This window comes from Oenanthe melanoleuca, chromosome 1 (assembly GCF_029582105.1).
Source record: "Oenanthe melanoleuca isolate GR-GAL-2019-014 chromosome 1, OMel1.0, whole genome shotgun sequence".
Taxonomy (NCBI): domain Eukaryota; kingdom Metazoa; phylum Chordata; class Aves; order Passeriformes; family Muscicapidae; genus Oenanthe; species Oenanthe melanoleuca.
The window spans coordinates 557,155-581,369 of NC_079333.1; the positions used below are offsets into that span (position 1 = coordinate 557,155).

Sequence of the window (24,215 nt, forward strand, 5' to 3'; positions counted from 1 at the left end):
GGCCTAGCGGTAGTGCTTTTCCAGCCACCCGTGTCCTGGTAGGCAAAAAGAATTAAAAGCCGTTATCTTGGAAAGATTTGGGAGGGACCGTAAGGATCATGTCGTTCCATCGTCCGTTCTCACCCCCTGCCGTGGGCAGGGACACCTTCCGCTAGCCCACGTTGCTCCGACCATTGGCCTTGGACACTTCCAGGGACGCAGAGGGAGCCGCAGCCAACCTGTGCCAGGGCCCCCCACCCTCCCAGCCGAGAATTCCTTCCCGTTATCCCATCTGCAGCGGCTTATCATCCATCGCCGCTTGCAAGGCCAAGCACGTTCTGGTCATCCCAGTTTCCCAGGACTGCAGCCCCCTGCGCTCCTGAAACTAACACGGGTTAAACTCCGTAGTGGAAGGGGAAAGCGCGGAGTGCCGGGAAGCAGGGAGAGGAGAGAACTTCCTCAGATACTCCTCTCTTTCCGGGTAAGGGAAAGGCTTCGGGGTGACCTAACAGTGCCTTTCCAGTACCTGAAGGGGCCCACGGGAAAGATAGAGAGGGACTATTTACAAGGGAAGGAGTGACAGACCAAGGGGGGATGGCTTCCCACTGCCAGAGGGCATGCTGAGATGAATTAAAATCGAAGCTCTTCCCTTGCTTTTAACAAGAGTTATACCGGGACAAGCATAGTGATAAGGAGGAACGGAAAAAGCCATATTCCAATAAACTGTTACATATAGAATGACAACAGTTGAAACAGTAGTGCAAGATAAAGGACACTATTTCAGTAAGAAAAAATGAAAATAAAGATCTATCCAAACCGAAATTTTATCATATGTGCAAATAATAAAGGCAATGTTACTGTCTTCCTGGGCTTTTTCAAACTGGGTTGTTGGTGGGTTTTTTTAGCAAAATACAATTTAAATAAAAAAAAAAAATACACAGCCATTCTAATACAGGATGAACAAATGCTTTAATGCTTTGACATGGATGGAAGAAGCTGCAATGTTTTGAGAACAGATGGCAGAACAAAATATAAGAAGGTGATGTTAGAAGACAGAAAAGGATAAAATAAAAGGAGTAAATGAGACTAGGGGAAAAAAGGAAATGGGAAAATATTAATTGCTACACACTAGGTACAAGGGCTTTTTACAAGTAATTTATGAGAACAAAGCTAAAAGCCTCTTACTGCTGCTAGTGACACCATGCCCCAAGCTCTGCTAATAATTCCTATTTCTAACAATATTTAAATTTAACTCACTACATTCCAACTATTTTTCTGCTTGTTTAGATGGCAGTTCCATTTGGAATACACCTTAATATAGCAGATTATGTGCAAAGGTAGAGACTCTTCAGTTCTTCCATGAAGAATTTTTGGTGTTTCTTCTGGATGATGGGAATCCTTTGTTTTAGCTTTACAGCTTTCTTGAAACTTAAATTTATGCAGGTATCCAAATATACTTGCTATTCCAGAAATTGGTAGGCACATAATATGGAAAGTAAATAACATTCTCAAGAGGGAGTTGCTTTGTTACTGAGGGGATGAAAAGAAAGGCTAGAGCTAGTAGAACCACACAAGAAAAAAAAAATGTAAAAAAAAATTTAACACACCTATTAAAAGGCTCAAAGTACCCATACTAAGGTCTTCAAGGTAGAAGTCCCAGTTACCAGACTTACAGGTCTGATAGTTATCATCACATCATATTTCATACTTCTAGTATTTTTTAAAGTACTGCAAAATGCTACTGAAAATTATTTTGAAGTACAATTATTCTCTCCCCTCACTGCCTGTGCAGCTGTTAGAGGCTTCCAGGAGGCTGGGGAAGCAGACTGCTGGTTTCACTTCCAGACAGGTCACTTCAGCGTTCTGCTGGAGTGCACTTGAAAGCTCATGTCCTTTTCTTTCTCTGTTATATCTGACAACTTTCCTCCCCCACGTCTGTTTTTTGGCAAGCAGCATTTATGGAGGGCCAGTCGAAGACCTCAGGCTCAGACAAAATTCATCTGTTCTGTTGTGCTTATGTGTGCAATAGATGGGAGCAGCGAATGAGTCAAGTAGAAACTTCTGAGCTGCCCAGTTTTCAGTAAACCAAAATATTCTTCTATGATTCTTTCCAGATGAACATATCATCATATCCAAGTTACACACTGCCCTTCTGGCATTTTCAAGTCTGAAAAAGAATTCCTGGTCCGTTGCATGAACATCAGCTCTCTGCCTTGTTCAAGGAACAGTTCTAGATACAAGGCTCACTGAGCCAGCGACCCTTTCCTGCCCCAGTTACGACCTCTAAAGCCTTTACTGTCCTGAACTGTATGTAAACAGCCAAGCCCCAGCCCTGCAGTCCTGCCTAACTCGCCTTTGCCTCCCAAACCTGAACTTTTTCCTCACTCATGCAATCCCGAAGACAAAAATCTGATTTGGCATGTGAGGCCATTTCTAATGCAAAAGCTTCACCAAGGTTTCTCTTCAGACTTCAGCTTTAAACAGTCCTGTCCTTCTCAGAGAGAGCCCCTATCTCCAGCCTTTAGCTGTAGATACTTGCTGTTCTATAGCTAATACTTGCCACCCCTCAAGATTAAGTCTCTTGATATGCATTTACATCACTCCCTAACCATGTCCTCATGACCCTTCCCAAACTCCACCCGATCTCCAGGCCTACAGCCTCTCTCTGCAGATGAGGGACTATCCCTGGGTAGGACTGCTGACAGACCTGTGCAGCAGCCCAGATATATAGCCCACGCTAATCCCAGCCCAAATCTATCCTTTTAACCCACTGGTATTTGGGTACTGGAGCCCAGTTACAGTAACTCTTGTGGCTGTTTCAGGTCATCTGTGAGTTGTGGTCCCCTACCCTACACTACTTTGGTGAGAAATGCATTCATTTCTTAAAATAAATTTTTCATTTTATGTCTAAATTAACTATAGAAAACATTCAGAGGAAATGTGTAGCAATTATGTCAAGACAGACGTGACTGGCACCAACACCAGTCTGTTATTAAAAATTTTGCATGCCTTCTCTCCGCAGACTTCTCTCAGGCAACTCTGATTCCTTTCCTCCTAGGCAGCTCCATACCGCACTGACTCCTTCTGTCCTCTCTGCAAGTTTCTTTCTTCCTCCTGTATGACTGGCTAAACCCCAACCTGTCCCTTTCCCGGCTGCCTAACCCTGTCTGTCCCTCATGCAGCATCTTCTTACCTTGCCTGTCCCTCACATGAACGCATGTCCCTTCCTCCTCACAGCACAGCCAGCAGACTCCATCCTGAACTACAGCAAACCCTGAAATTGGAACTGCATCTGCATCTGCAACTGCAACTGCAACTTACTCTCAACTAGCTGACCCACTCTTTTATAATACCCATCCTCACTGGACAGGCAAGACTGTTTTCACTCCTTGGTAATCAGTACAGCTGTAATTCATTGGGAAAGATTGCCTTCTGCACTATCCTTACAAACTATTCTCCTACAGATATGCATTTAACCTAAAATCACATCTTAAAAACTGCAGTTCTCAATGTTCTCTCTTAGTTTACGCAATTATTTCATGGAAAAGTTTCCTCCAGTTTTCCCCAAAATTTTCAGTGTGATATCAAGCTCTTTGTCAAATCTTTCTGCTTTCCAGCCTTTGACACCCTGAGGCATGCGATCACAGAAGGAGAGAAGGTGGGTGCTGCCAAGAGATGGGATATCAGGACCACCTCCTCAGCACAGCCTCCTGAGAAGGGAATATTCCCAACACTACCACTTCTTTGCTATCATGTCTGAATGCCCTGTGCCCTTAGTGCCATGATCCCTGCTCGGATCAGCCCTGTGTGCTGGCTCACACGCAATCATCGCAGAGCTTGAATTCCAGAAATGTGGCATCGAGGAGTCCAGGTGATGAGCAAGGGCAGTGTATGGGCCCAGGAGATGAGTGGGCTGGCAAAGCTGAAGTAAAACCACAACTGTTTTTACTCTAGATGCTGTAAAACAAAATCACTTCTCCACCTCTTCTTCCTCCTTCTCCAATCCCATAGTTATTTCAGCTGGAGTGCAGAGACTGCATTTTAAGCCTGACTAATTGCAATTTATCTTCCTCCCATGAGGAACATTAGAACCTGTCGATATGGAAGGATCTGCCAGCAAGGCATTATGAGCATCAGGGGTTTGAGTCAGAGCATGAGGTGAGTCTGGAACTGGGTTGCTGAAGAAGGGTGGAAAGATCAGAAAAGAAGGGAAGAGGACAGAAAAGTGGGGAGGTCAATGAGCAGGCTGGGAAGAGCTAGAGGAGGCATGTGCTGAAAGCACCTCTGAGTATCTACTGTGATACTGGGAGTATCTTCTGTGTACTGAAGTCCTTCCCACCTTCTACACATGGAATAATCTTCAAGCATCATCCCACTCTGAGTTAGTGACAGAATTTACCAGGGAGCCCTTACAGTCCTGATGGGAAAAGCAGGAACTTACAAACACTGCAATATTATTTTCAAATTTCGTTATTTGCTTCTAATTTCACAGTGCTCAGGTCTGAGGTCTGGATCTCAAAACTATTAAAAACTTTCACCTATTAGGTATTGATATGGGCTACTCTTTTCTGAAACACTACCAGTTTTCCATGCCTTTGCATACCTAACTTGAGAGACCTTGAAGCCTGATTTTTTTTCAAGGCTCTTGAAAAAGCCACAGTTTTTTCAGTGTTTTGACATTGAGTCTGTGGCTTTAAAAAGCTTGAATTTCAAGTACATAATCATTAGTCATTTTGGAAGATCTTAGCTTAAATACTTAATACTTAAAGGGGAACAGTGACAGCAACCCATCAAAGGCAGGCTCTTAAAACCATAATAGAGCACTTTCACAAAGAGCTTGATTTCCAAGACCATGGTCCACCCAGCAGCTCTGTCCTAATGTCCTTCCTAAACTGAGAGGCAAGACACATAATCTTTCCCAGTATGTCTTTCAAGCATCATGTCAGAAAGTGACCAGGGACTACTCGGATGCTTTAAGAGGGCAAGAACAACAATGCCAGGACCTTTTCCTTGGTGCGTTTATTCTGCCTCCACTTTAGGTCATGTTTTCTCTTGTTTCCAGCAGTAAGCTCTGTAAGATGGGACATGCTTCTTACTTCATATATACAAGTCTATACAAGTGCCAGGTGCACTGCTAGAAAAAATAATCTGTGTACAGGAGAAGTTCCAGCAAGACTGGCAGCATTCAGGAAGGTGAAGAGTGGGGACTTTCTGCTGTGCCTGGTGAGGAAATGGAGTGAGGTTTCATTCCAAATGAAACATGAGATTGGCTTTACAAACTTCATGGGTCACATCTTCTGTCTTGTGAAGTGGTCAGGGTCTCTATGGTGTTATGACTAGTTTGACCAAGGAGCAGCTCATGACCACAAAACTCAAAACTTGTTTAGCTGAGTTTGCTCTCTCTGAAGCAAGTCAAAAAAAATAGCAGAAAACAGCAAATATTTCCCCTCCTTCTAAAGCTGCTAGGTGGAGTACTGCACTCAGTGTTCATTCAAACTTCTGTTTACACACACCAGAATGCTTCCTAACTCTGGCTCGCAGGATTGGTCCTCTCAAGTTCAGATTACAGCACACTGGGAGGTCTCGTTAGATCTCATTATCCATAGTACCTTGTGAGAACTTATAGCATCCAAAACACATAGAGAATTAGAAAAAAAAGTCAAACAGGCTTCTCTACAACTATTTTCAGCTTGTATCCGTAGAAATAGAAGTTGGATTGGGAAAAATGCGCTCTTGTTATTTTAAATAATGGCCATATAGTGATTACTGTAAAGTATGTGCTTTGTTTTAACAGGTCTGACACTCATTTCCATAGAAACAGAGAGAGGATAGCAACCCACTTGTTTGAACTGTCCTGTAGATTATGTCTGTGTCAAAATGCAGGGAAAAGCCCAGGTTTTTGTTCTTAATTTTTTTTTGTTGTTTGTTTTGTTTTAATTCTCAAAATCCAAAAAGAACATTAGGGAACTTCTTGGAAACTTTATTCTGGGAGAATAGAATGAAAATGACAAGTATCAGCTCTTAAAAAAAATTATAGGGGAGAAAGCAGGAAGAAAAAGCAGTAGAGGGTGTAGTGGGGAGAAATGTACACAGTTGTGTGCGTGTGTGTGTGTGTGTGTGTGTGTGTGTGTTTGTGTGAAAAAGCATTTCTGAGATATTTTTCTGATAATTTTTGTTATTGTATAACAGATCTAGCTGGTTTTTTTCACTAATAGAAACATTTAGGCCATCTAACTCAACTGTCTATATTATTTCAGATTCCTTTTTTCACAATCACTTTCTTTTATTTCACATTGTTTACTTCTTAACTGGCAACATAAATTTTATTGGAATTTCTATACACTAAGCCATGATATGAGTTTTGAATTGGCAGTTTGGCTGAAGTTCAGGGGAAAATGAATAATATGGAGAAAAAGAAGTTAAGTGCTCAGATTTTGGCTTTGCTTTTGCAAAGCTTCCATGTAACAGCACAATTCCTGCATTCCTGGCACTGCAAAATTATTTCCTTTCTCTCAGAGTCCAAAAGAGAGAAACTGTCTGAAGCAGATGGGATCTCTCTCCTGGCTTCTAATTTCTGGACTTTCATGTGATTTTTCTCTTTGGGGGAAAAAAGGAATCTAATTCCTATTGTCTGTGAGGAAAAGACAAGGCTGAGATTCTGTAATTCTACATGCTGAACATGTCTGGATCAGTTATCCTGTCTTCCAGCAACAGAGCATTGCCAGCTTATAGAGCTGCTTTCAAGGCTGCAGCAGAGACACATTCTGAGCATCATGATAAACACTTTCTCCTTTCCTGCCTTTGTGTTTTCCACTAGTGTCTCCAAGTTTACTATTTAAGCACTGCCCATCACAGAGAATAATGGAGATTTGCAAGAATACTTTTTATATTTTAGCTTACTTCCTTTTAGATTAATGTTGAATAGCAAAGTAGCCCCTATTCAGAGGAAAAAAAATTTTAAAAAAAAGATATATTAAAAAATATTAATGCCATTCTACTGAAAGCATGTCATTCAGTAGTCAGCCACAGTGTCCATTAAGTTTTCCTCCTCCATAAGAAGGCTTCCCTTGAAGGCAGATGTGTCCAAACAGGAGCACCCAGCTGCCTCTTGTGCTGTCATTCAACTCTCGCTGCTTCACCTCCCTGCGGGTTACATACTTTTCGAAGCTTTCCCAGTTCAGTCATTCCACTTGGAAACTGCCTTTGCCTTTGGGCTATACCTGCACAGTGCCAAAAGCATACCAGGCTCATTCCTGCACTTGGGGACAGTCTTTTGCTTACAGCACCACCGGCTAGTAAAAGCTATGTTATCTCACTGGGCAGAGACGATACACAAGTGCTCATCAGGCAGCAGCCCTGGCAGACCTTCTGATCCAAAGCCTTCCGAGCGCAGGTATGGGATACTTCCCAGTTATTTTTGATGCTTTATATATTCTTCTGCAGTGATGATGATGATGATACATTGTCACAGATCCACTGTCCACTCAGTCACTCACAACAGACTGAGCAGTCATTATTGACATTGACATTCCAGGGATTAATGAGCAGATGTGAGAGAAGGAGGTGCAACACTTCCTGTTAGAGCTGTAGCAGGTGGCCTGAATATGAGTTCTCTCTGTGTTGGCTGTATAGGGAGTGGAGGTTTGGCATTCTGAAGCCACAGGTGGTCTGACTGCACTCACCTAAAGTTATGGCAGATACATAATTATGGCAGCTAGGAAGCTGGGATAGACAGGCAAGTTCACCCTAATCAGCTGAACATCATTCTAGAGGATCCAAGTATGGCCTCCAAATGCTTTCTTTATAAAAATCTGTGCTACTTGTTCCCCAGCATTCATTTCTGCCTTTGGTGGGACTGACCTGAGACAGCAAGTGCAGGAAGTGTCAGATTGAATGATCAGGTTAGGCAGAGGGTAAATGACTGAGGTCAGAGGCAAACACCGTCCTTATCTGAAGCAAAGGGCTTCACCTGCAGAGCCACTGCTCCCTCTCCCCAACCGTGTTTGCAGTTGCAGATGTTTCAGAGTGATTTTATAGTGTTCTTTCGGCATCTTTGATCCTATTTATCTTTTATATTATTTATATTTGAGTTTGGTAACACTAGATGGAATGTCCCTGACCTCAGATGGTTCAAACGAAACCTGTTTTGCTCTTATCTGCCCAAGACTAAGGAAGCATAGTCTAATACATGTTACCCAGTTGTTTTTCTGTGTGTGAAGAGGGAGAGGGTGAGGAACAAAAGTGGATTCAGATTCAGACATGAAGACCAAGTTAGTCAAAGTCCAGTGTAACCTCTGAAAAGAGGTGCCAAACTTTGGAAATTTGAATCTGGATGCATGCCAACTTCAGTTGGAACAGGAGGGGAGGAGTAGGTTTAACACAATTATTTTGGTCCCATAATCTTTCCCCGACTCACTCGTGGGTTTTGTTTGTTTTGTTTTGTTTTTTTTTTTTTTTTTCTGGAAGAAGATCAGTGTGAACATGCATGGTAGGATGTAAACAGCTGGATATTCATATTTACCCACTTTATGCCCCAGCACAGCCCCAGGAAAAAAGATGTTTCCATGCCCCATTTCCAGTGTTGGTTCTAAGCTCTCTTTACTGAGGACAGCTCTTATACGAACTGGGAAATGAGTGTCCTGATTTATTCCCTTGAGTCCCTCACCTTAAAAAAAGCACCAAATTACATTTGAAGGTAGTTTAGCAGGTAGTAATGACAATTTGTTTGAATTTCTCACTGGCTCACTTTTCTGTATCACAGAAGATTTCAGGGAACAACTTGAACTCTCTCAAAGTAACCTCAAGAGGTTTCCTCCCCTAGTAGTAAAAGCTTTAAGCCAAGCCTACACACTTCAAACTCAAGGCACGCTGAACTAGCGTCGTAAAGCTGCGGGGTTGCGGTAAGGCTGTGTCACGCACCGCCGGTGTGAGGAAACAGAGAAGGTCCTTTTGCAACATGGAAGAGTCGGTGCTTTGCCCACTGAAGTCCCTCAAGCAGAGATCCTGCCAGGCGCCGGTGCCAGCTGGATTCCCTCAGAGACCCGTGAGCCGAGGTGTAAGGGTAGGAGCGCGGCTGGAGCAGCAGGCTTGGCAAGGTCTGGCCCGAGGGCAGAGGGAGTCTGGAGTAGGGATAGCGGGGAAGTTGGGCTGCGGGGGACAGGGAGTGATGGGGAGCACCTCGCACCTGTCTCGGGAAAAACACAAGCGGGGAAATGTGGTCGCGAGTCGCGGTCTGTGTATAAGTCCGCGACAGTCCTCCAACCACTGCCAAGCAAGACGGAGGGAGCATTCGGTGACATCGAGCCTCTGGAGCAGGAGGGAGGCGCGGACTGCTCGGCGAGGGGTGGGGAGAGCCGGGGAGGGCGGGCGAGGCGCAGCGGGCTCTGAGTCAGGCCGGCCGCACGATGCGCGCCGAGGGCAGTGCCCGGCGCGGCGCCGCCGGCAGCCCGCGTCCCTCCCCGGCCGTTCGCCGCCGCCTCCGCGTCCCGAGCGCCGCGCCGGCCCGACCCGCTCCCGCCGCGGCCGCTGCCAGGGCTGCTCCGCCCTCTCCCCCCTCCTCCTCCTCTTTCTCCTCCTCCTCCCGCGCGGGGCAAGGGCAGCCCCGAGGGCGCCCGGCGGCCCGGGGGGGCCGCACCGCCGGCCGGGACCGGCTGCGCCATGTGAAGCGGCGGGGCTGCCCCCCCGGGCCGAGCCGCCCTCTCCCGCACCATGAGGGACGGGGATGCGGGGCAGCAGCCACGCCGCGCACAGGTAGAGCCCGGGCGGCTCCTCCGCCTGCTGTCCTGCGTGGTTCTTGTGTGCGGGGCGGAGGTCGCGGCTCTCGCCGACTTCTCAGGTAAGGGGCGAGCGCCGAGTGACGGGCTCCCGGGTGCGGGGGGCTGCGGAGCTCCGAGGGGCCGGGCGGGGGCTGTCAGCCCCCCGCAGTGCCCCGAGGGGACCCCCGCAGCCAGGGCCGGCCCCGCGGGCTCCCGGCCGGAGCGCCGCACGCCGCCGCGCATTCCCCGGAGCGCCCGCGCTCCGTGACCCCGCCGCGGGGCCGGTCCCGGGCCTGCGCCCCGCCGTCTTCAGCGCGGGTCCGTGTGCCGTAAGAAGGCAGCAAGGAGGAGGAGAGGGTGAAGGGCTTCCAGAGGGGCCGCGTGGGAAGGGACGCGAGGAGCCGAGCTGTCGCTGCGCGGTGGGAACGCGGTGCGTGGATCGGCCAGGGCCTGACCAAAAGTGCGTGGAAGTCCCTGGAAATGTTCCCACTTTCTCCTGGAGACTTGGAGTCGAGCCCTGAGGGAGCGAACAAGTGCTGCGCTTCTCTCTGCTAGGAGGCAAGCCTCGTAGCACCGGGATGAGGGGAGATGAGGGGAGTCCCTTCCCAGGGAGCAGAGGCACCAGCTGTCACCCAGGAATCACAGACGTGATCCCTGGAAGGGCGCTGCATCCCTGCAAAGTGAAGTGACTGCAAGAACCGGGAAAATATCCTTGTTTCCATCAAGACAAGGAAGCAATCTCTATTCTTTGTTTGTGAAAACTGCACTCTTGTACCTTTTCTAGTGCTCCAGGACATCCTGCTGCTGTTAGAAAGTTATTTAGAAGAGCTGTTCCTCTCTTTTCTGTGTGTCACAGTGAGCACAGCATATTCTGGGCAGCTGGAAGATTAAGGAACTGCCTCTAAGGCAGAAAGCAAACTTCACCCGTATTGAACAGAGCAGAACTTCCCAAAAGCCAGTTGAGTGCACTGGAACAAAGTTAATATATAATTAATAGCCCAAATGTGTTGTTATGCATTTTAATATAGTTCGTGTCGATACAGTTCAAAATGCTGGTCATGATTCTGTAGAAACTACTTCCTCAGCATCAGAAAAATACAGTTTGTAATTTTTAAAATTGTGTCTGGCTCCACAAGCCTGAAAATTTCTAAGCAAGCAGCCACAAAATATAAAGACCAGAATTTACATATTTGGATAAGCTACATTTCTCATATTAAATTGCTCTCACATGTAAAAGGCTTTTAAATGCTTGCTGTCTCATTCTTTGGTGTTTTTTTTTTTTTTTTTTTTTTTTTTTTTTTTTGCTGTTTTGGGATGTTAGTTTTGGGATCACATGGTGGTTCTCCACAATAACATAAAACAAATGTTCAAAATTTCCCTATCAACTAGCCACTGAGTTAAAAATTATCCCTTTATGTAGGAAAGTTTCTCTTACAAAAGTCTGTTCATTTTTCAAATGTTATTTAGATAAGGTTATCCAAGATTAATTTCAGAAGTACTGCTGTCTTCAGTATTCATTGTGCACTGAGCTTTCCAGGTAGGTAGAATGACCAGAGAAAAAAGCTTTCTCACCCCATAGACCAGTATTAAACATGACATGCAGATGTTTCAGTAAATAAGATGTAGAAAAGGAGAGCAGATTCCAGAATTCCTACCAGACTGGGAAGTTCTCAGGCCTGAACAAATTCTGCTCACATTTTACTTTTAATATGGAGATGTAATCCAGAATGACAGAAAACACCAAAATGTTACTGTAAGCTTAAAAAAAAAAATATCCAGAGCATAGGGAAAAGTTTTTAGCTACTTCAAAAGCAGCTGCTGTGGACCAGGAGTTGCCAGAGGTGAGAGATGTGAGAGGACATCCTGCAGTACCATCCCCAGGCTGTTTAATACTGTTAAAGAATTACAAGCTCCATAACAGAAGCTTTGAGATGAGTTTGTGGAGTTGCTGATTTCCCTTATTTGCTCCCTCCCTCGGCAGGAACAGCAACTCGATTTTCCTAAACACTGCTGAATATACATGGCCACAAACCTGGCCTGTTTAAAGTGCCTTGCAGCTGCCAAGTGCAATGAGGCCTCTACCCCAACAGCCCAAACTCTTTTCCTTTCTCCTCCTCTCCTCACCATTCTGATAGCTTTCCACAGTTCCTTCCTAGACTGCTGCCAGGTGCCAGCACCTGCCCGTGTAATCTCTGTTGTTCCCTTAATGCAAGTGTTAAATCCTGCCAGCAGCTCCACCCTGCCCAGAGCCCATTTGTTCATAACCAGACCTTGCTGTTTGCTTGTAACAACCCAAAGATGCTCCCTCGTGGGATCTGTTTGATGTTCTGCAAAGGGGAGCAGGGAGCAGTGTATAGTGAAAGTTGTTATTACTATTTAAAGTTTGACTTGTATTTGTGGTCTATGTCCTTTCTACTGCCTTGAGCTGCAGGTTCTTGCTCTCATCTGTCTAGCTTTTAACTATGAGAAAAAAAAAATCTTGGTCTATGTTGTTTTGGTTTGTTTTGTTTTTTTAAGAGAGACATTTCTTCACTGTGTGATAACATTTTGTGGATTGGTATTTTCTAAGGAAGAAAAATGTTCTGAAATACGACACCAGCAGCAGTTGAAAATTCAACTCTGTGAGAACAACTCAGTAGTTTCTCTTATTGGAAGTAACGCTGGACACAATAAAGATCTGCATAAGCTATCTTTCTCTAGCAGCTTGAAGCAACAAACAAGAAATTCAAAGGTTGGACTTGATGATCTTTTCCAATCTTCATGATTCTATGAATCTATATTTATTAGTTCACTGGTTACAAAGAGTGGAGGTGTGTTCCAACGTCTGCAGTCCTCTCTGTGATTAATTTATCAAAGTGGAATTTGTGCCTGTATTTAAATTGAAAGCTGAAGGTTTGGAAGAAGAGAGATTTTATCCACAGTTCTTTCCTTAGACCTTCATGAATATGACAGTGATCTTACAACTACAGAATTTTCCTCCCCTCGTGGCTGTTCTTCAAAACATACTTGTAGCTAAAACATTTATTTATTTTCTTGGTATCACTAGTAGCTTTCACATTTTGGATCAGGCCCCATTCCAAGGGGATGCTGTGAATTTTGCTGGTTCTCCAGTCTCTGAATAGTCTGGGCTCTCAGGACACTGTCAGAAGAGCCATTTTTCAGGACATCAGGGCCTCATGACAGCCATTTCCCCACAACTCCTCAATGCTCATGGACTGGTTCCCAAAACAGGTGAAACAAGGAGCTGGCAAACGCAGCAAACTTCCTTCCAACATTTCACACTCTAGGTGGCTTGGTGCTGTAGAAAGCCCAGCTGCTGAGGGAGAGCTGGCCTGGCTGGGGATGGTGGTGTTTTGTGGGTACCTTGCTGACAGCAGGGCTCACTGCTCCTCATCTCCTCTCATCCCCTTGCTCTCCATGCTGGCAGTGGGAAAAGGCCTCAGCTCTCCATCCTATCCCCACTCCTTCTCCTGCCTTCTCCCTGTCTGCTGACAAACTGAACTGGCCCCTTATCCATCTGGGAACTAACTCCTTCTCTCTGGCAACACTGAGGAACCTCTTTTTTCATTCACCTCTTTTTTATGTTCCTTCCTTCTTTTGCTGTTCTCCTTGCTGCTCTGAGCTCAGGCTTGACCTCACCTCCTTGGCTCACTCACCAGTCAGTCTCCCTTTCTTTACCTGAGTCCCAGCCAGGTTTTCTGGGCAGCTTTCAAGAATTGTGGCTGTAACTGAAGATCAAAAATGAAGTAATTGTGATTGCATAACCAGGGTGAGGAATGACTTTCTGGATGTGAACAGAAAGCAGCCGCTGCTTTTAATCTCTGTCCACTGGTGTCGACTTTTCTTCCAAAAGTCAGTTCAGATAGAAATGAGCATCACTAACTCCACAGACTTGGTTTCCTGACCCAACCACAGAAACAAGTGGATCTAATGAAAAAGCAAACCAGTTCACCCAACAAATATAATCTGCTCCTGTGACCTTTCTGCATTAAAAGTTTCCATTAAGTTCAGTGGCATTCACCCATCCCAGATTCCCCCAGGTAAAAGGAAAGCAAACAAATGCTTTGAACAAATGCTTTGTTTGTAGTAATGTGGCAGGATCAATCACTACCAACCACAATGATGCAGACGTTTTTTTGTAGGCTTTGTGTTGGTCAGACAAAATCCTATATAAATTTTCTTGAGTCATTTCTATTGACTTACCGTGGCAATTGTTGCATGTCCTTCAACCAGGATATTTAAAGAAGTGCTGGAAGGAGTGATGCAATGATGCATCTTCTCAGTACTGCCTTGTAAAAGTCAAGTGTTCGTTGCTTTATTTAAAGAAAAACATTTCATTTTACTAATGTGTTTCATTTCAGTAGTATGAGTTAAACCTCAAAGTCTGGTTTAAAGTTTCACCGAGTGAAGCAGGCTTTGGTCTGGGATTTGTTCTGTGGAATAAAGAGGTGTGTGTCAGAACTGAGATTTTAGTTTAGATCATGGTGCTGAGACCCAAGGTTTTGTTTCAGGCTTGTCGCTGCAGTTCTTTTTGCCTTTCTGAGGAAGTGTAACTTACAAAACCACATTTCAGATGTGCTAATATTTTTTGTTAAATCCACTTACGAGATTTAGTTATCCTTGTTAGAGAAGTAAAAGCTTTGGTTCTGTCAAGTTCTTACCCATTTTGTAAGGCCTTTACAGTAAGCTTCAGCCCCAAGAAGGGCTGCTGCCCCCAAAGCTGTCCCAGTGTGATGCTCTTGCCCATACAGATGTTGGGGAATTCAGACACGAGACACAAAACTTGAGTTCCCGAGCTCCAGCACTCAGAGATCAGCTTGTTTGAGTCTGTCAGATTCTCTGATAGACTTTGGGGCAGGAAGTTTGGGGCAGAACTCTCTCTCTTCTCCCTGGGCAGATTGCTGGCTCCTGACACACCATATGCTATTTTTATTCAAAATAAATAGCAGGGATTAGCTCCCCCCTGCTTTCCTGTTCCATCTGCTGCTGATGTCCTTCCCAGAACAGGAGGGCTTCCAGTCTCAACTTTATTAGAGAAAGGGACTACAGACTTATTCCAGATAAATACTCAGCTTTTTTTGTAAGTCTCCCCAGACAGAGAAGCCACTGTCTGACCAGTCACCACTTAGCAGAATTCTGTCATCTGCCAGCCATAATCTACAATTAAAATTGAAATATTTTGATATATTACCCAACACAGAGAAAATAGTGTCTTAAGGGAGCTGAAGAGCAGAAGGAGGCGTGGTTGTGCCTTATTTGTTCAGCATTGGTGAGTCATTTAATCTGAATTTCTAGGCATTTTAAGAGTTTTGCTTCAAAGGTCTATTGTGTGGCTTCTGGCAACAAATTAAATACCAGTGAGGTTTGGCTCTTAATTTAGAATTAATTTTTAAACATCACTCACTATGTAAGATGTGATTGAAAGCCTATGACCACTGGAAAGATTCCCAAGGATTTCACTGGGCTTTGGATGAGGGTCTCAACCCACAAATATCTATTTCTTTTTCTTCATTGTATTTAATCTTGGATGGGAAGACAAGAATTATTCTTACCGAATAAGTTTGCAGTTTTTTGACTTTTCATTTCTTCAGGCTAGAAGTGAACTGAAGACAAAGAAATGTTGCTGTAAAGAAAATCAACAAGTGCTGAGAGTGAAGTGGGGGGTGTATTTTTGCTTTTCTAGCTTGGACTTACTGTACAAAAACCATCATAGCACTGCAGATCTAAGAGCTGCCAGATTTCTGATTTTTTTGTGATTTTTTCAGACTTTCTGTTTTTTTTCTGAATATCTAATATAGGTGGGGATACAAAAAAAAAAAAAAAATGCAGAGCTTGAGTCAAAGTTCTGTTTGCAAAACAAAACCTGTGTTTTGTTTTCTGAGCAGGCAATGAACAGCCCCCTGGTTCTTTTGGGGAACATGAACATGGAAGTTCATGATCATAAATCTGAGTTTTCCAACAAACATTTTCCTCTAGTCCCTGAGGTTCTGCTACGTGCTGTCTTTGGGAATATGATAAGTTTTTTGTCTTTGGGCGTAAGGAGTCTCTCATTCTGTCTCCAGGAAAGGGTTGCTGCCTACAGAGCCTTTCTCTTGTTGCTTCTTGTTAATGGCACTGGAAGAGGCTACTCTGTCTCCAGTTAAAGGGAGGATTTTTGGCAAGACCAGAAAAGAACCTTAAAGTCTTCCTTAACCCATGCCTCTTGTCAGCTTCTTTAGATGGAATGGAGAAAATCTTCCTTTTCTACTGGAGTAGCTCCATATTAGGTCCCAGGACAAGTGTTTGCCCTTCTGGCTTCATGGAATAGCTGAGACGAGTATAACTGACTGTAGGGTGGAGTTACTACAGACCCAAGATCTTGGGGATCAAGAACAGTTTTCCTCTTCCTGACAACGGAAGAAATAAAAACAGAAAGCAAGTGAGAAAACAGAAGTGCATAGGGATCTCTCCAATTTCTTCAGAAAGCCATCAGGATACAATAAACCAGGCATCACTCCTAGGAGACAACACAAGGGGATGTGGAAGTGTAGATGTGAAGGACAGAGAACACCTGTGGGAGGATGTGAGAAACAGAAGAGGCATGTGGTATGTAAGTGCAAGATTCATGGTCTTTCCCACTCTGCAATAATGTCACTCACTTAACGGCAAGTCTGAGCTGAGTGGCACAGAGAGGAACAGGTTGTGTGGCTTCTGGAGAAACTAGGACCAAAAAGTTACAGGTCTGTTCTTCATTTGTGATGGCTTGGATTTGTTTTTCTAGGAAGAGCTCACAGCTTGGCTTCTTGTGTGCGCCGCTGCTCTCTGAATAAACCCTGTTCAGACTGGAGTGTGAATGAGGATTTGTGCTGAATTATCTGCTGGTCACCGGGCCTTTTCTCTGGCTTAAGTGGAACCAAGCTCCTGTTTAATTTGACCCTCAGATTTAACACACAGTGGGAATTATATTCAGTAAGATGGTTATGATACATGTTATGATCCACGAGGGGGAAAAAATGAAGACAACCTCCTTAGGAAAGCATGCATGTTGATAAAACAGTTCATGGAAAACCTGCCTGGTATCTTGACCACTGCTTTGATTGCCATACTGTCCCAAAAGCATCCTCACTACTAACTTAAGCATTTTCTTCCTGCTGACTTAATCCTTCATTTGTCAGTAAGGCCAGTGGAAACAAATTGTTCTATTGGCATCAGGCTGATGGCTCTCCAGGATAACCATCCAGTTTCTCCATCTGCCAATTCGCTTGCAGCATTAGTCATAGAGACTGAAGTGAAAGTGGCAGCTCAGGCTTCAATTTCCATGAAACTTGTAGAGACTTTATTTCTTTGAGACTTGCACCTCTCAGTTTCACTTTGAAACTCGCCATTAAGCTTAAAAGGTGTTGAATAAGGGAATGGCAGATGGACAGAGGTCAGGATCTCATAAGCTTCATCTCCTTTAGAAATGGGCACTCTCAAAGACCATTTCTAAGAAAAGCAACAACTCAGAGTGCTCTGAAACCAAAGTAGGCATCTGGAAATGGAACAGGGTTTTGTGGTCACTATCTTATTAGTGAAACTAGATTATCCCTAGTTTTTCCAAGTAAACATCTATCCTTGCTTAAAAAAATATTTAGGTAAGACAAAAAATAGAGTGATTATATGAAAAACATTTTCCTTGCACAGAAAACCAAGTTTTCATGCCATCTCTGCAGTACAAGTGAAAGGTTGAAGTTGGTAGGATGGTAGTCACTAGCAAAGAGAACAAGGGTTGAGAGGAACAGTGGAAAAAGGCACACTGAAAAAACAAGCCATGGAGGGAAATTAAATCAGATTGGCGACTAAGCAAGAATTCATATATTAAGGAATTACAGATTTTTATGTGCATCTGCTAAGTAAAGCTGCTGTATTTATTTCTGAACTTCAGGAAGAATAAAGAATGCTTCTATCTAAGTGTATTTTTTACTGATTAAAAACTGTGACATGGAGTGTGCTTACAATGAGTCAAACAGGATGTTTACAAGGCACTTAGATAAAAAAGAATAAAACGACGAAGCAAGAAACATACTGACGTGAATTTTAGAAACAGTCTCTTTCCTGGGTAACATTTTGCCCTCCTCAGTTACTAATCCTGAAAAAGAGCTGCTACAGGCAGAATTTGCAGACAGGCAGGTGAAAGGGAATGCCAAGAGGCAGATCCTTGTCCCTGGGGGCAGAGTAACCCTGGCACAGCATGACCTGTGGCATAGCTGCCTCGAGACCAGCAGAGGCTATGGCAGATGGGACCGGGGCTGAAACTCATGTTAATTTCTCCTCAATGCTTCCTTCACAAACCAACATAGAAGAGAGGAGAAAATATTGCTGGAGAAGTATTGCAGCGGGATCCCAAACACCAATCAATATCAGAGTCATGCTTCTCATGGTGTTTGCAGAAGAGTTTCTAAACAATTCTGTTATCACTGCATGAAATCTCTTCCTTTAAACTCACCAACCTGGCTTGTGTATTTTTAATGAGTGTTGGCACAATTCTTCACAGAACTGTGGGAGCTGATGGAGATTTACCGGATGGATTAGCCTTCTGGGACTCCCACAACAATATGTGTGCTATTTCGATCTATTTTGATCTAAGATTGCTATGTCTTTAAAATGAGATAGCAAATTTCTGTGCTAATTAAACTAAATTGAACGATGCACAGGAACTGATGTTACTAAATCTGTGTATGAAGGCCCAGTTCTGAAGAGCCTTCATAGCTTCTAGACTACCCAGCCTCAGCCTCTAAAAATACTGCAATATATTGCAGAGCTGCTCTCATACCCAAAAGGTACTACCTGAGCCAATGCTGAGATAGCTTTTAGTGTGTGCTGGGCATTGGGCTCACGGCCTGAAATGCTCTTCTCCTTGATCCTTGCATCTGGGGAGCTCATGCCAGGGCAGAGAAGCTGGATTGAACAGAACATACACAGAACTTTCTAAGTTCCCAGATTTTCGGTGTTTCTAAGTGGAAAAAAAAAAAAAAAAAAAAAAAAAAATCTGGATTTCCATACCTTCAGATCCCTTATTGTTGCTATTCAAAGTGATTATGCCAGAAGTGGTTAAGTATGAGAAGCTATAACCTCTTAAGAATTCTTTTTCACACAAAGAAATATCTATTTATTCTCCTATGCCAGTTGATTTTTTAATAGTTTATCAGTCCTCCTTTTCAGTAAAAAGTGATCAGTAAGGCTGAAAGCTTTGTTCAGCTGCTCAGCCTCAGTGTTTTGTGTGGTTCTCTGATGCTATGTTTTCTTAGTTGAAGTTCTTTGTCAACACAGTGGATGCTGTGACTAATTTGGCTAATTCTGGAAGAAAGGATTATGCTTGGATTCTGTACTGGTGTTTTGAGTCTCAGTAAAAGATTACAATGAATGAGTAGTCTGGGTTAGACAGACAGTTGGGTGGGATGATACCTTCTGGCCTCCAAATCAATGGGATCTTTTTGTTCCTGTGTGCTTTAGGCTTAACTTCTGAGTCAGCCTCTAACATGTCGTACAGGATTCCAGATGCAGAGCACCCATACACTGCTTATGAACGTTGTCCTGGATAAATGGGAAAGTGCCTAGTGGGGTTTTCACACCACAGAGGTGTAGAGATGTTATTGGGACACTGCAGTTTTGCCAAGGGTTTCTAATTTAGCAAATTCTCATGGCAGTTAACTTTTTTGGTATAGTTTCATATTGTTTTAAAGAGTGACATTTATTATTTCTGAAAAAACAGGAACCTCATAGTCCTCATTACAGAATGGCACTTGGAAAAATAACTGCTGCAGCTGAACACCATCTCCCTCTCCATTACCCAACCCAGAAAACAATGAAAAACCCCCAATATCAGGTTTAAAACATTAAGTCATCTAAGGTTTTTTATAGGGTCTGGTTATGATTCTCTTCGCTCAGGGTAAAAAACCCCGAGAGTTTCTCACAACTCTTCTGATTGCCCAGCCCAAGCGCACGCAGAGCCATGACCTCACTCTATCCATGCTGGTTGTGCTCCAGCCCTCCCTCTGCCCTGCTCTTCATGGAAAGGAAATCGCCTTGGCCATCTAGGAGCTAGGCTTCCCTGACATGCAGAGGACCAGGACTTGGAGATCTGCTGTAATCCAGGAACAGCCTCCAGCTCCCATATTAAGACAGTTAAAAAAGTTTTCCTGAAATTCACACCAGATATTGACGAAGTAAACAGAAAAAGAGAGGACAGGAAGCTGCCCCAGGAGGAGTTCAGCTCTCTCAATGCCCTCACTTCTGATCACTATGGCTGTTATTACTGGTAGAGATCACACCAGATCCTCCCCCAACCTTATACTGCTGTCTGGTTGAATTTGCTCCCTCTGGGAAAATGTGTTTCTGGACAGAAGTCAGTACACAATATAGAGATACTCACGGTCTCAAGAAGGTGAAGATTCTAGCAGGGTGACTACAACCCACACTTCCCAGGAAAGGAGGAGAAGCAGCAGCAGCTGAGAAAACTGCTGAGTGCAGGACAGACAGTGCCCTGCTACAAGGAAAGGGCCAGCATAAGGACAGGAAAGAACCTAGAGTTTTTCAGAGAAGGGTAAGAGGACATAATGACTTTTAGAGCAGGAATCCTTCCTTAGCATGGGCTGTGAGCTGCAGAGGACTGACTGTTCCACATGTGTCTTTGTGTGTAGTAATGAAAAACACAGGTTTATGTGCTCTGCCTTGTGAGATGAACAATTTAGATACTGTGTCACCACTCCTCTTATCAGAGAACATTAGGTTTCAGCAATTCCCATTACTATTTTTATCCTTGATTGTGTGCAAATTCACAAGGATTTTACTAACAGCAGAATCAGGTTTAAGCTGCTTGGAAGGCTGGAGAGCAAGAAAATGAATTATGGTTATTTTCACCAGTCCATCTAATGTCATTTTTACAAGTGAACCGTATTGCTCCTACAGAATCAGAGCAGGTCTTTTTAATAAAGACATTTTCTTAAAGGATTGAATAGTTGCAATTGTTGGAGAAAGGTGCTTAGATTCTGGAATAGGAATTTACAGGATCAAAGTAGCAGTTAAGATGCCAGGGAACTCATCCAAATCGCAGCATAGCTGATATTCTTTAGGGAATACTGGACTGTTTTGTATACAGCACTCTTGGCCCCAAGTAACTTAAAACCTGAAGAATTGAAATGATGAAAAATGTTGGGTGGTATCTCTGAGGGTGTTGAGTGCCCACAGCTCACGTCGGGCTGAATCCTCTGCCACTGTGGCCCTTCAAGGCACTCAGGGAACAGCAGAGGAGCCCCTCTGCAGCACTGGCCATTGCAAAGTCACCTGGGCGCCGCCGGGCACTCGGCCCCTTTTCCTGGCAGCACTCGGCAGCTCTCGGGCGCGGGCTGACAGAGGGGCTCTGGCAAGGAACTTCAATTATTTGTGATCTCAATTGCAAAGAAAATGTAGGGGATGGATCTGGTCATGGGCTTGGTTATTTATTCTAACCTGTGAGAAATGGTGGGGATTGCTGCTGGACTGGTCTCCTTGAGATCCAGAGTGCAAATACAGGGCATGACATTTTTTCTGTCCCGGTCCCAGTGGCCATGCTCAGACTGAGGGCAGTGAGGTGGGGAGCTCACCTACAGCTCAGCTGTGCTGGAAGGTGCATCTGCCTGACTCCTGCCCTCCCCTGGGCTCTAGACAGGGAACAGTAAAGATAACAATGGAGGCTTCATAACTGATAGGGAAGCTGACTTTCATTATCCAGATGCACAACTGGAGCTAGTAAAGATGCCAGAGAACTGAAATGCTTGATCCATCCCTGGAAGTGTTCAAGGCCAGGCTGGGTGGAGATTTGAGCAACCTGTTCTAGTGGAAGATGGCAGGGAGATGGAACTGGGAGATCTTTAAGGAACTTTCCCTCCCAAGCCATTCTATGATTATATGATTTTCCTATCTTTTGCTTGGAGTACTAAAGTGTCTATTTACAAACCTTTTTGAAAATTGCTTGTCTTTGGGGAAAGTATATGAAGGGCACAAGTGTGAAAATTAAATTTCACATTTTATTTAAAGGGCAAAATTTTTATTAATTGAAAGGAGCAAACTCTTTTTCAGTATTTTCTTTGAGAAAACTGTTTTTTGTTTTACTGATACAAAAAAGCCCCTGATTCAGCCTCAACAAGAAAAAGTTCCCACAAGAAAATGTGAGGGGCTTTTTTTCCCTCCATTATACTAATGAGTATGTGAAACACAGCTGCCCACGAGCCCAAAAGTGCAGCACATCCTTTTAACCAGATGTATAAGGAATACCTTAGGCAGCTGGAATGCAAGAACCTGGCCCAGAAAACCCAGTAATACCCTTGTGACTGCTGCAGCCACACCCTGGGATTGAGAGCAGCCACGACTGGCAAGGGCCTGAGCCACGTATTGCCCGTCCAACACATCCTGCTGCTGCTGGACTGCTGGGAGGGCTCGCACTCCCTGCCACGAGACCCGTGTTTTCCAGCCCCGAGTGCTGTGAGCACGTAAGGGGTGACCCATTCAGAGAACTGGGTGGCTGCAGGCCAGAAGTATAACCTTGACTACAATGCCCTTTCCAGCGACTGACTGTGGTTTTCTTATTATCTAACGAGCTTGTCATTTCCTGTGCTAGTCGTAACAGAGCTGAATATTTTGTAGGTTACCTAACGAAGCTCCTGCAGAATCACACCGCCTATGCCTGTGACGGGCAGCACCTGAGCCTGCACTGCCCTCGGCACTCAACCATCAGTGTTCAGTCAGCGTTCTATGGGCAGGACCCCCATATGTGCAGTGCATGGGAGCCTGAAGCCAGGATGACAGAACCCAGGAACTGTGTGGCACCCACCTCTTTGCAGGTACCGCAGGTTGTAAAGGTTCTTAAGGTACAGAATGTCTTTGATGGTTTCCCTGCCCTTTCTGTCTAAGTGTTCTCAGCCTTGAATGAGACAACACTGTACCTATGGCAGTTTACCACCAAAAGTGCTACGGCTGGAAGGGTTCGTCTGGACAGCAGGGTGTTACCAGAGGATTCTGAGAGCTTTGAAGATTGCATTCTGTTGTGATGAATCTTGCTTTGGAAACCCCATGCTTAAAGTTCCCTAAAACAGTCTACTCCTTTCCATTCAAGGGCTAGTCATGACTGAATTGACCAGTCAATCTATCACACAGGCCCTCCTTGACCCCAGGGGAGGATACAAGCATTGGACAGAGCGGGGTTAAAAAGCCAGTGAAGGAGATGACATCCTGGTTGGGATTTGGCTTGTTGCATGCCTGTCATCCCTCACTGAAAAAGCACAGCAACAGCTAAACACCAAATCTCAAGAATTTCTGCAGATACCTGCATTTCTGTGACTACCTGATTTGTGTCAGCAACATCCCATGGTTTGTTTGCTGAGCCTGCTTCAGTATAACTTAAAATGATTTATACTTCATCAATTATTACTTTCTGCTGTGGAGACTTTTGTAACGAGGTCTGACTTACACTGCTGTCAAAGGCTTGTTTCATCTTAGTGGAAAATACTCAGTGCTGTTCCAAATTCAGTAAATCATTGCAAAAATGAATAGTCAGTGGAATCTGAACATGTTCTGTTGGTTAAGCTTGTAAATGCTCAAGGGAAGTTTTGATGGAGTTTGCAACATTTGTGTCTCTGGACCACAGGTTCCTTCTTGACATCAGGGAATGTCTGTTCCCACCACTACTGAGTTGAAGGGTATTATGAAGTGGTTTGGCAGTAATATCCTCTCTCTAGAAACAATATTAGGGCAATTTTATAAGTGTGACTTGCCCATGATGTACTGCAATTTTTGAGGACATTCCAGACATGACCTATGGGCCATGTGAAAGTACATCTCCCCGCCAAAAACAGCAGGCCAGATGCATCCTTAATGTTACATTACTGACTGCAGCAAAGCAGCACCAATGATTATTTTGGGCTTGTGAGTGCCTTTGTGAGGTCTCCATGGGCAGTTTTTTTCCTTGAATATAATAAACACAGCATGGGGTAACTGTTGTATAAACTACCATCTTCATTTGGGCACTGTGACTGATCAAAGGCATGAAAACATTTTGGCAAGGCCATGAATTTGTGTGAGATACAAATGCTCTGCATCTGAGAGAGCTCAAGTTCTGTTAAGGAGAAGGGACACATTTTGTAACCTGATTTCTTAGAAAAGAGCACCAGAGACCTCCTCCCTCCTGCCGTTCCCTTTGGAAGTGGATCTGCAGTCTGCCCAGGCAGGTGAGACGATGCCCTGTAGCTGGGAGGAAGCACCACAGGCACCTATTACATAGAGCTCCTGTCAGGGGGATCACCACAAAGCTGCATCTGGCTAGAGACAGTAACTGCCTGGTGCTGTTTTGAGTATTGTTGCTTGCTCTGTGGCTGCATGCTTTAGCACAGCATCATGACACAAAATGCAACTGCTGTTTATATTAGGCAGGAGAAAATACAAACAGATGCACAGGAGATGATTCAGCTCAGGTGCAAACAGAAGGTGACT

General features: G+C 44.4%; 1 protein-coding gene and 1 long non-coding RNA gene across 5 annotated transcripts in view; both read left to right on the top strand.

Annotated features, from left to right (window-relative positions):
- The first annotated feature begins 9,385 nt into the window (after window positions 1-9,385).
- Window positions 9,386-24,215, top strand: part of EVA1C (eva-1 homolog C) — a 30,137-nt gene continuing 15,307 nt past the window's right edge. Inside the window, exons 1-2 of one of the 4 annotated variants that reach the window (XM_056494853.1) lie at window positions 9,386-9,814; window positions 22,374-22,597. In XM_056494853.1, coding sequence (XP_056350828.1) covers window positions 9,688-9,814; window positions 22,374-22,597 — 351 coding nt within the window. In that variant the 5' untranslated portion in view covers window positions 9,386-9,687. The remainder of the gene's footprint in view (window positions 9,815-22,373; window positions 22,598-24,215) is intronic. The other 3 variants (XM_056494827.1, XM_056494836.1, XM_056494845.1) reach the window with 3 other exon arrangements.
- On the top strand, window positions 9,825-10,980 carry LOC130254840 (uncharacterized). Its single transcript, XR_008840823.1, has 2 exons — window positions 9,825-10,194; window positions 10,290-10,980. It is a non-coding gene; the product is annotated as an uncharacterized LOC130254840 (long non-coding RNA).